General features: G+C 39.8%; 2 protein-coding genes across 2 annotated transcripts in view; both read left to right on the top strand.

The window, feature by feature from the left end:
* The window catches only part of UBE2E2 (ubiquitin conjugating enzyme E2 E2), a 477,055-nt gene that overhangs the window by 112,381 nt on the left and 352,235 nt on the right, over positions 1-12,439 (top strand). The window lies entirely within an intron of this gene.
* On the top strand, positions 8,064-9,709 carry LOC143657511 (putative E3 ubiquitin-protein ligase UBR7). Its single transcript, XM_077130021.1, has one exon. It carries the CDS (start codon positions 8,094-8,096, stop codon positions 9,369-9,371), a length of 1,278 nt encoding a protein of 425 aa, XP_076986136.1. The 5' UTR covers positions 8,064-8,093; the 3' UTR covers positions 9,372-9,709.

Below are 12,439 nucleotides of genomic sequence, written 5' to 3'. Positions count from 1 at the left end.
TTTTAGGCCTTTCATAAGAGTTGGGAAATTTTCAGTGATAATTTCTTCCATTAGTTTTTCTCCTCCTTTTCCCTTCTCTTCTCCTTCTGGGACACCCAAAGCATGTATATTTGTGCGGTTCATGTTGTCCTTGAGTTCCCTGATACCCTGTTCAAATTTTTCTATTCTTTTCCCGATAGTTTCTGTTTCTTTTTGGAATTCAGATGTTCCATCCTCCAAATCACTAATTCTATCTTCTGTCTCTTTAAAGTCTCTTTAAATCTATCATTGTAGGTATCCATTGTTTTTTCCAGCTTTTGTAATTTATCCTTCACTTCCATAAGCTCTGTGATTTGTTTTTTCAGTTTTTCTATTTCTTCTTTTTGTTCAGCCCATGTCTTCTTCATGTCCTCCCTCAATTTATCGATTTCGTTTTTGAAGAGGTTTTCCATTTCTGTTCGTATATTCAGCATTAGTTTTTTCAGCTCCTGTATCTCATTTGAATTATTGGTTTGTTCCTTTGACTGGGCCATATTTTCAATTTTCTGAGCGTGATCCGTTATCTTCTGCTGGCGTCTGGGCATTTAGTCAGATTTCCCTGGGTGTTGGACCTAACAGGTTGAAAGATTTTTCTGTGAAATCTCTGGGTTCTGTTTTTCTTATCCTGCCCAGTAGGTGGCGCTCGTGGCACACATTTGTCTGCGGGTCCCACCAGTAACAGGTGCTGTGGGTCTTTTAACTTTGGAAAACTCTCGCCGTAGGGGAGGTTCGCCAGCCGAAGCGGCTTGGAAGAGTGCCAGCCAGCCCAGGGGTCCAAACGCGGGGAGGGTCGCCGGCCACCGCAGTCCAGGAGAGCGCCCGTCCGAATCTCCCAGCCGGCCCGGGGCGCCAAGCGTGGCGGAAGGGCGCCAGCCGCCGCGGCCTGGGGGAGTGCACCGTTCCCAGCCGGACCGGGCGCCAAGCGTGGCGGGAGGGTGCCAGCCGCCACGGCCCTGGGGAGTGCACCGTTCCCATTCGGACCGGGAAGCCACGTGTTTTGAAGGGACCCCAGTCGCCGTTCTCCGCAGCCTAGGGATTTCCGATCCAATTCTCTCAGTTGGTCCAGGGGGCCGCATGTGGTGGGGGCGCCAGCCGCCGCAGCTTGAGGGGACCGCCTGCCCAATTCTGCCAGCTGGCCCGGGAAGGAGGAAGGGAGGGACTCCGGCCGCTTGCCGCCCTGCCCAGGGCAGCCCGTGCCCCTCGGCGATCTCACTGGAGCAGGTTCTCTCAGTCAGTCAGCCGTTCCAGAATGGGGTACGCTGTCTTTTTTATCTCTGTCGTGGCTCTTGGAGCTGTTCTGTATCGTTTCTACTCCCCTAGTAGCTGTTCTGGAGGAGGAACTAAGATCCGCACGTCTTACTAAGCTGCCATCTTCTCCGGAAGTCTGTGCTTTCAAATTTCACTATGCAAAGTGTTTAGCTTTAAAATGACTAAGATCTCTTTTGGAATTGTACTGGTTTGTTTTTTAAGTCTACAGAGGAAAATAATTTTCTTTTAACAAGGTAAAGCAGACATGAAGTTTATGCTGCCAGAATTGTGCCTACTGAACCAGTGTCCCTCCTTTCTATAGGGAGGAGAAAAGAAGGAACAATTAACAGTTGTGTGTGAGGTGGAGGTGTGTTCCAGCTGAGACAGAACATGAGGTTGGATTACAACAGTATTGAACACTTCATGAACCACCTATTTGGGCTGTTTGACGGCTGGGGGATTTTGACAACTAATTGAGTTAGGGGATCAGAGAGTCATGGTTTTCTGTCCTTTAGTTATTTAGTTATTTTTTTTTTTTTTACCTGAGGTATTGTTTTATAAAGGTTGATACATATGTATGAGAGCCATATGTAAAGATACTCTGTTTAATTATTTATAAAACAATCATTTGTGTTTTGTGATTGAACTTCTGAAGTAATTAAATGAGTTAACTTTTTGAATAGGATTTCTGAAGAACATCTGCCATTGGCTTTGGCATAATTGATATTTAGTTGTTTTGACACTAATAGGCTAACAGATTCAGCTGCTTGAGTTCCATTTTGGAACATGGTAATAGTGTCATGTTGTCAACATATTTGGACGTGGCTTAAGTTTCTTTTTATTATTATAGGTGGGGTGCTTTCATTTAAGAACTGTAATGACTTGCTAGGTATATGTTTTTAAGAAAAGAGTGGTTGAAACACAGCTCTGCTTAATTTTAAGGGAGTACAGTTGCATTATCAAAAGACCATTTCGGTTTTTATAGTATTTTGGTAAAACCTTAAAAGGAGCATTAAAAGCCTAGAGTTTACCTATATTAATTCAGCTTGGTTCATAGGTAGTTTGTTTATTGGATTCAAGCTAAAATTTTGTAACTAAAAGCTTCTAAAATTTACAGTGTTTCTTAAACCATTTTATTATTTTGAAGTTTTGCTTTTAACTGTTTACAGCATAGCTCAGTGGTACGTTGGAGTAGAGAGATTTAAACCTCCTGTTTTTCTTTTCCCCCACAAGTTTATAGGCTGGGTGGCCCAGACCACAGTTTTTTTTGTACCGTATCTCATTCCACAGAGTGTTTGAGATAACTGAAAATGGTGACGATGATTAAAATGATAGTCAAAGTGCTTACTATGAGCCAGGCGCATGATTTTACAGTCCTTACTCTAGCTATACTATGTGCTATTATTATCCCTGTTTTGCAGATTTTAAAATGGTGCGTTAAGTAATTGACCAAAATGTAACATGTTGGGTGGTGGAGCTAGAATACAAACCTAGAAAGTCTAACCTTTTTTCCTAATCTGAGGGAGAGAATTGCAAATCAGAATAAATGAACAAAGCAGTAACACAAAGAAAAGGCAGATGTTCATGTTTTCAGGTCCCATAGCCATTATGGCTGGACTATGAATTTGGCTTGAATTTCCTGTAGGGGAAAAAGAAAGTTGTTAGGGGAAGAGTGGGTATGAGTAAACAAAAAATTTTTTATGAAGACTTAATTCTAAAGTAAAGTTTCCTTGTGGAAGGTGCTTCTGGCAAATGTTATAGATTAATTTTTTTTAACAACATTCCTGTATTATATGGTATTAGGTTTAAAAGGGCCTTTTCTTTTTAATCCTTTAATGAATTTGAGGCCCTAATGACAAAGCCTAGTTTTGGTAAGAAAACTTATGTTAGAGGTCATGATGATGTGGTCCATGCATGTGTGGTATGGTGTAAATATAATCCATAATAATTAGAGGAACAGAATGGATGACCTGAACATTTCTATCCTGGTGTTTGGATATATTTCAGAAATAAATAAGCAGATAGGTTAGCATTTTCATTTTAAAAATTGAGAAATACAAACAAGGAATATAATGGGTAAAACCCTGGGCTTTTGAGATCAGACTTCATTTTAAGTTCTGGTTCTGTCAGTTATTTTTTAGGTGTATAAGGCAAGTTACCTAAATTCTGAGCTTCCATTGCTTTATTTATAAGGTGGAGATAATTGTACCTGTTATTAAATTCACAACTGAGTGGATGATTATTCCAACTTAGAGGAATATCATAGAAGCCAAGAAGGTGACTTTTCAGTAAGAAGGTTTTTTTCAGTCCTGTGAAATGCAACACAGAGATGCCAGGACTGTAAAGTGTCCACTAGATTTCTGAGACAGATCTTCAATATTTTAGCAAGAACAACAGGTGTATGTAGCAGAATAAAAGTTCCAGTACATTGAATTCAGGAGTAAAGGGAAGGTGAGGAAGTAGCAACCCTGTACATTGACTTCTTGTAGAGGGAAGAGGTAAGGGGAAGAGGAGAGAATGAGGGATCTGTAGTTGAAGGAGAATTTTTATTTGCATGTTTAAGTTTTTTTGTGTTTAAGGGACGGAAGAGTTCTTAGACTATTATATGCTAAGGAAAAGTTGAAGAGGGAAAAGTTGAAGATAAAAAAACAAAGATGTTACAAGATAGGGATGTGTGGATCTGGAGGAGGTGGAATTCAGATGATTGAGGTAGCAAGTGGATCAGCTGTACTAAGAAGTAAGGGTATCTTTCCCTTTATTACTCACCTCCCCACCCACTCACTGTTAGGAAGAAATACAGATGTGGATGAGGAGGTTCAGCTTAGAAAGGCAGATGAAGTCAGGATGTGAACCAAGAGTGCATCCTGGAGAGATAATTGGGATCAGCAGCAGTTATCTCTTAAACCCCAAAAATGAGAGCAGTTGTCGGAGTTAAAAAAAAAAAAAAAAAACTTGCCGACTGGAGAGTGAAAAAAACTGGAGAGTGATAGAGAAAACAAGAAATCCTAGTAAGAATGAAAAGGTACTCCTTTTTGCTACTTCTCCTTCAGTGGATGATTTTGTTGTTCTGCTGGACTCAACCAGCCTCAGGGACTTCCTTATCCAGGAATGTATGTAATGGAAGTGACAGGGAGCTGTTGACAAGGAAGTTGGGTTTGTCATCTTCATACAGGAAGCTTGTTTTAGGTGGGTCTAAAGTCATTTATAGTTGACGTATAGAGTTAAAAGCTAAAAAGTTGGAAAACCTTAGAACCTGTGTTGCTGTTGAGGGCACACTGAAGTAAAGAAATATAGAAGCTGCTTAGAAAATGGATTATATTTATTAACCTGAAAGAAGTACAGTTCACCAAAATTCAGTCTTCATCCTTCAAAGGGTCAGGATTTCCTGGGGAGTATAGGGTGGGTGGAGGGAGGGAAGGAATCACTTTCTGTCATACAGAGGGCTAGTTAAGAGAATCTCAGATTCTCTGGGCACCAAAGTGCAACTTTAGGTTGATATTTGAGCAAAAGCAGTAGTAGCAGAAATAGCTTGTGCAGAGAAAAGAACTATTCGTTGGGAAAGAGCAGAAAGCCCATGGCAATCCAAGGCTTGATAATAATGGGAACTGTTGAATTCACAAACACACTGGGGCTGAGGATTTTCCTACCACCCTGTAAGAGTTATTTTTGCTGTTCTCCTAGCTACATTTTTATGTTCAGATATTCTGGCCTTCAGGAACCATCGGTCACATATAGATATACAGAAAGGAGGCTCTGATACATGTACCAACTGTGGATTTACCTCTGTAGCTGTTTGTCAGGGCTTTTGTAATAGATACTACAGACTGGTTAGCTTAAACAACAGGAATTTATTGGCTCATGGTTTTGGAGGCCAGAGGTCCAAAGTCAAGGTGTTGGTAGGTCATGCTTTCACCAAGTTATCTTTGTGCCAGTTTGAAAGGATTATATGCCCTAAAAAAGGCCACGTTTTAATCCTGATGCAATCTTGTGGGAGCAACCATTTCTTTTTAATCCCTATCCAATAATGTAGGTTGGAATCTTTTGATTAGATTATCTTCATGGAGAGGTGACTTGCCCAGTTGTGGGTATTAACCTTAGATTAGAGGAAGATATGACTCCATCCATTCTAGGTGGTCTTGATTAGTTTATTGGAATCCTTTAAAATAGAAAAGAAGAGATCCATCAGAGCAGCAAGAACCACAAAAGCCCACGCAGCCAGAGACCTTTGTAGATGAAGAAGGAAAATGCCCCTGGGGGAGCTTCATGAAACAAGAAGCCTGGAGAAAAAGCTAGCAGACATTGCCATGTTTGCCTTGTGCCTTTCCAGATGAAAGAGAAACCCTGAACTTCATCGGCCTTTCTTGAGTGAAGGTAACCTCTTCTTGGTTTCTTACTTTGGACTTTTTATAGACTTAACTTTAATTGGGACATTTTCATGGTCTTAGAACTGTAAGCTAGCAACTTTATAAATTCCCCCTTTTAAAAGCCATTCCATTTCTGATCTATTGCATTCCAGCAACTAGCAAACTAGAACAGTCTTACAGTTCTGATGGTAGCTTGCTGGCAATCCATGACTCAATTTCTGTCTCCTTTTATCTCCTATACCTTAGGTTCAAATTTCCTCTGCTTGTAAGGACTCCAGTCGTGTGGATTAAGTCCTTTCCTGGGTTTAATTTGGCCTTAACTAATAACTTCTTCTAAGATCCTATTTATAAGACAAATGGGCTCACATCCCCAAGACAGGGCAGTAGGATTTGAATATGTGTTTGTGGGGGACATGATTCAATCCATACTAAGCCCCTGGCAAAAGACTAGGAGGAAAGTGGTTTGATATGACTTCTAGTATTTCTAGCTCTCTGTTCCAGAAAGCTCCCTGCAACTCTCATTCGTTTGGATATTTGTTACTAGATATAATGTTTAATAACTCTTTCTGGGATTTATTTAACAATTTCTCCTCGATGTGTAGTTGTATTTCTCAAGCAAATCTGGTTTTTCATTACAAGTTATGGAGTAAGAGCCTTATTTATCTAATATTTGATAAAATTCTCTTGACAGCTGTATTCATACCCAGTTAGCTAACAGGCTGCCCCTGATCAGATCAACCTGTATCTCCTCTAACCTGGGAGCAACTTTGAGGGAACCGGCTTCATCTTAACTTACTCATTCTGTTCCCAGTTCTTAGCTTGCAATGAGAGGCAGAAGTGAAGATGTTAGCAATAATGACAAAAGACATGGACCTTGAGTTCCTGGAACTTATATTCTAATTGGACTTCAAAAGATGCTGAGTGTGTGCATGTGAATATGAGTGTTGTGGTTGGCTGGCGGGAGTAGTGATTTGAAGTAGTTGTGGGATGGTTACATACATAATACATACCTTCAAATAGAAATTGTCATCTTTTTTTCTTAGAGTATTATTTTTCTTTTGTATTTTTATGTCTTGCTCTCCCTTTCCTAAAACAATCTCACAATATAAAAAAAAATTTTAAGTATCATGAAATAGACAAGTGAATGAACTCTAAAACTGCTGAATTACAAATCATTCTCCCACTTTTACAGGATTATTTTTATTTGAAGTTGACATAGGCTGTTTAAAGAAGTGATTCAGATATTTACAGATATCACATTTCTTACTGATTGAATCATTCTTGTGCAGAAACCCTCTGATATAATGGAAAAAAGTATAGTTGATTAAAAAGTCAAATATTATAGTATAAGGCTGTTGAAAAACAATTTTTTTTAAAGCACAGTAGTTATGGATTGCTTTAATGTTGTATTTTGTCTTCCTGTATGTAGTGCTTATTTCTGATCTTGGATCACATTTAAAATCAGTGGTAGTCTGTAAATATAAAAAAATTAGTGTCCTGTGATAACCTTTTAAAGTCATGGAAACTCACTGTTGAAGAAATGCCTGGATTAATTAAGAAAATGATTTTCAATGCCTGTATATTCCCTCATCTGTATTTCCATAATTTAATCACTCCTATTATCAGAATTCTTTACTTTTAAAAATAATGATGCCTTGACTATCCTTGTTTATAAATTCTGCATAGCTCTCATTTCCTTACAGTAAATGTCTAGGAGTAGAGCCTGTGTCAAACAGTTTTTGAACAGTTTTGATAAATTTTGCCTAATTGTCCATATTTACCCATCTTATATAAAATCTATATTAATAATAAAAGCTAACATGTACTGAGTGCTAGTCAGGCTCTAGGACCCTGGGCTGTATGTGAACTATTCAATTTAATCTTCAAAATAGTCTTGTAAAGGAGGTACTATCAATAGCCCCATTGGAAAACAACTGAGTGCCTAATGTATGCAAGGCACTGTGCTGGTTAGCCAGACTAGCTAGAATAATGAGCAAAACAGCCATGGTTTATACTCCCACATTCTAGAGGAAAAGATTGAGAGAGAGTCAACAATTATTCTCTATTTAATTGTAATTGTGAGAAAAACTGTGAAAGAGAAATACAGGATGATGTGAAAGCACATTTAATGGAGTGTGGGGAGGAGTGGCAGAAAAAGAAACTATCTTTTCTTGAGTTTTTTCTTTTTTTATTTCTTTTGCTGGAGAGATACATATGTTAAAAAAAAATGATCATGGTAATGAATGCACAATTATGTGATGATATTGTGAGCCATTGATTGTAACCCTGTCAAGAATGTTTGTATGTTTGTTTGCTTACAATAAACATATATATACACACACACACACACACATATATATATATATATATATATATATATATATAAAGAAATTATCTTTGAAAAAACACCCTTAAAGCCAAGCACTGGCCCGGGCAGAGCTAAGGTAAGGGTGACAGTTGAGGATGGCCGGGGCCGAGGGGCTCGCCGGTCGGCAATCGGACCTGGAGCCCGTGGTATCCTTGGTCGACGTACTTGAGGAGGACGAAGAGCTGGAGAATGAGGCGTGCGCTGTACTGGGCGGCAGCGACTCCGAGAAGTGCTCCTATTCGCGGGGCTCAGTAAAGAGACAAGCACTGTATGCCTGTAGTACCTGCACTCCAGAGGGAGAAGAACCAGCTGGAATTTGCCTAGCTTGCAGTTATGAATGTCATGGAAGTCATAAACTATTTGAGTTATACACAAAAAGAAATTTTCGTTGTGATTGTGGAAACAGCAAGTTTAAAAATTTGGAATGCAAATTATTTCCTGATAAAACAAAGATAAATTCAGGCAATAAATACAATGACAACTTTTTTGGATTGTACTGCATCTGCAAGAGACCTTATCCTGATCCTGAAGATGAGATTCCAGATGAGATGATCCAGTGTATAGTCTGTGAAGACTGGTTCCATGGAAGGCATCTTGGTGCCATTCCCCCTGAGAGTGGGGATTTCCAAGAGATGGTATGCCAGGCTTGTATGGAACACTGCTCTTTCTTGTGGACATATGCTGCACATTTGGCAGTGACCAAAATATCTGCCGAGGATGATGGGTTGGCCCTGAATATTGATGGAATAGCTGATCAGGGAGTTATCAAAACTGAAAATGGAAATCATCAAGGTGGTATCCTCAAAGAGGATATCCCAGAAAATGGAAAAGATGCCATCAAGGAAGTTAAAGCAGAGCAGACTACTGAACCGTGTACCAGCTCTAGTTCTGAATCTGATCTCCAGACAGCATTTAAGAATCAAAGTCTCAACACCGAATCACAGTCTGGCTGCATACTTCAGGCACTTAAAACTAAACATTTTATAAAGAAAGACACTGCCACCTATTGGCCTCTGAACTGGCGTAGCAAGTTATGTACCTGCAAAGATTGTATGAAAATGTATGGGGATCTAGATGTCCTCTTCCTGACAGATGAATATGACACAGTTCTAGCTTATGAAAACAAAGGCAAGATTGACCAGGCAACTGACAGGAGAGACCCTTTAATGGATACCCTTAACAGCATGAATAGAGTGCAGCAAGTGGAACTTATTTGTGAATACAATGACTTGAAGACTGAACTTAAAGACTATCTCAAGAGATTTGCTGATGAAGGAACGGTTGTTAAGAGAGAAGACATCCAGCAGTTCTTTGAAGAATTTCAGTCAAAAAAGAGAAGAAGAGTGGATGGGGTGCAGTATTATTGCAGCTAGAAAGGAATATGAGCCTACTCTTTCAGGCCAATGAAAATGCCACTTACTGTTCCAGGAATAAAAGAGGCATATTTCACATTTGGTCTGCTTTCCACCTCTCTTTTGAGAGGCCTCCTCTTCCTTCAGCCTTGTGCTTCCCTTGTTCTCCTTAACTACAGTAGCCACAGTGTGGATGCTGATTTCACAATCAGCATTCTTCTTTATGACTCAGCTAAATTCAACATATTCCTCAAACTCCAACCCCCACCACCTGACCCTGATATCCCCGTTGGCTATTTGCTTTTAAATTTTAGGAAGTTTGATTTGATTTTGATAAATTAAATTGGTTTCTTTTTTTATGATTTCTTCTTTAACTCCCTACTGTGTCTACTTTGCCAGAGAGCTGTTAGATTCCAAGACCTACTCTGTGGGGCATTGCAGACGGTTCTCTTCCTGTCAGCTAGAACCTCTCTGGGTCTTCCCTCACCCCTATGATAGTGGTGCCTTGGGTCAAAGCTTCCTTAAGCCTGTTGTGCTCCTTCTCCCACATCCTGCTTTTTGAGGGTTGTTTATGGCTGAGAAAGGGACCTCTGAAGTGTTTTTTTTCACCTCCCAAGTGGCCAGGCCATTGAGTTTCTGACCTGGATATCTGTCACAGGCAGGGAGACTGGATGATGGCAAAATTGAGGAAGGAACCTTTGGTATAATTTTTACTAGTAAATTAAAAGTGACATTTTCGTTCACAATTCTAACGGCACTAGAATACTAGAATTTCTGTACTGTAGTGCTTACAGGTTCTTAGAGAAAATTGGCCAGTATATAAGTCCCTTTTCTGTTGCCTAGTGAAACAGACTAGGTATTATCCCTGTAAATATTGGTGGTTTACAAAATCTTTTGGATTTCTTTATGTTATCAGGGATATTCATATGCATATATTAGAAACATACCTATTTTGATATTCTGTTATGAAAATGTTATTAGAACCCCAATAAATTATTATTTTTCCCTTAAAGCTCTACTTTGGAAAAAACATACTGACTTAGTTTAAGTGAGCAGGGCAACACTTGCCCTTACTTTGGAAGAGGCAGGCTCTGGAAGAGGTTCCTAGGTTGCATGAATGATGAGATTTATGTATATAAACTTTATGTCCACAGCTGGTTCCTTAATGGCTATGAAATCTTCTTTTGAAGATCCTCACAAAATGTTTTATAAAATCCTGTATTTGAGGGGAAGTCCTTTCAGTTTGTGTGAAATCTCCTTAAAGCCCCTCAGCTATATGGAAAACACCTTTTGATAAATGTGGTCTTCAGTTGTTCTTTTCCTCTGGAGGAATGAGGTCTTTCCTGACAATAGATGGCACATTTTGAGGTATGCAACCAAAAGCATTTTAAGATTTGTGGCCACACGTGTGTGCTATTCCTTTGTGTGCCTGTCAGTCACCATGTATATGACAGCCCACCAATCTCTGGACAAGATGGACCCGGCCTACAAAAAGCCAAGGTCTCAAAGAAACGGTATACCCACTAAACCACCTAATTATAGATACTACAGAACCTCATGGAGATGTGTGAAGCCATCTATGGCTGCTAGAGGTGATTTTGTGCCCCAAGCTGGCCTTGTAGAGAGGGCAGGGTTAAAAAGCTCAGGGTGTTTTTGAGGTTGTTTACAATCAACAGCTTGGGAACTTTTTTCTGAGTCTGAGGATTTTTTGAACTCCTGAAGGATTGCACTATTTGTGTACCATTGTGGCCTAAAAAGTTTATATCTTCTCAAATTTCTGATTTAGCTACCAGAAAGTTCTTCCTCTCACAGGTTAGGATCAAGTTTCTAGGTGCTGCATTACTGTGCAGCACGTAATTGCAGATCATCCCATTGCTGAAGGGCTTGTTTTATGAAAGGTACTGTTCCTTCTTTACAGTAACCAGAACACCTCTTTCTTACCTGTTGTTCATGACTAGTGTTTTTATTGACTGTTTTGAACCATCTCTTCTTGTAGAGACTGATTTTGGCCATGATGAGGCAGTTGATACTCATGCATGTTTTATGCAAAACAAGAATATGATATTAGTTGCTTTTAAAGAATTCTGGCATTGTATGAGCATTTTTGTAGAAATTGTTTCTGGACTTATAATTACATACCCAACTCCAATCAGGTTTCTGTAAAAAACTGAATAAAACCAATTCAAAAAAAAAAAAAAAAAAAAAAAGCCAAGCACTGAAGTATGTGTAGGCAGAGTGGGGGAAAGAAGTGTTTTACTGTGAGGAGGGAGCATATGTGAAGACCTTGAGATCGGTAAAAGGTGGGCATATTCTAGGAACTGAAATTAGACTAAATATGCTTGGAATCCTGAGGTGTCTGGAGTAGAGTGGCTCAATATAGGACTGGAGTTAGATCATAGGGTCTTTTTCACCAGATTAAAGATTTTGTGTTTTTTCCTGATGTTGAGCGAATCCAGTGACAAGGCTGTAAGCCTCCAGGAATGTTACGCGGAAACAGAACAAACTGGGGCCAAGGCTCCAAAGTTTCAGAAAGTAGGTTTTTATTCATCCATGGGTATGGGGCTCAGCCAAGTAGCCTCTGAAAGTTTGAGCCCTGAACAAAAGGTTAACATCAGTTTTTATAGACAGGATAACATGTTAAAGACAAGGTATGCATAATATGGTAACTGGTGGTATTGGAAGGGAATGATTGCTGGTTTAAATTGGGAAGGGTGTGAAGCTGGGTTTACAGCAGCAGATGAGCGGTTAGGGGACGGGTTTCTCTATAGGAATTTGTCTTACCTTGCCTACATGCAGTTTTACCCATTCTTGGGGCAAGCATCCTGTTTACATGTAGTCCTGACTGCTCAGAGGAATTTAGGGGAGTTTTTAAAGAGGAGTTAGTTTAAATGTGCAAGGAGGGGTGAGGGGCCCACCTGCTGCAAGGGGCCTGCTTGCTACATTTACCCCCCTTGATGCATGCCCTGACTTAGAGGGAGTTATGGCATCGCCTATATTTTGTCCTTTTCTTGTTGTAGCAGTTGGTATATCCCGATTTGAGCTGAGTGTGGGAAACAAGGTAGCCATGCAGGGTTTAGGCCCCTACAGAG

The sequence above is a fragment of the Tamandua tetradactyla genome, chromosome 15 (genome assembly GCF_023851605.1).
Source record: "Tamandua tetradactyla isolate mTamTet1 chromosome 15, mTamTet1.pri, whole genome shotgun sequence".
In the NCBI taxonomy this organism is placed as follows: Eukaryota; Metazoa; Chordata; class Mammalia; order Pilosa; family Myrmecophagidae; genus Tamandua; species Tamandua tetradactyla.
This window is presented reverse-complemented; position numbering and strand designations above follow the sequence as displayed.

Coding starts and splice junctions, on each gene's coding strand:
- LOC143657511 (XM_077130021.1), top strand. CDS start 8,094: ATGGCCGGGGCCGAGGGGCTCGCCGGTCGGCAATCGGACCTGGAGCCC.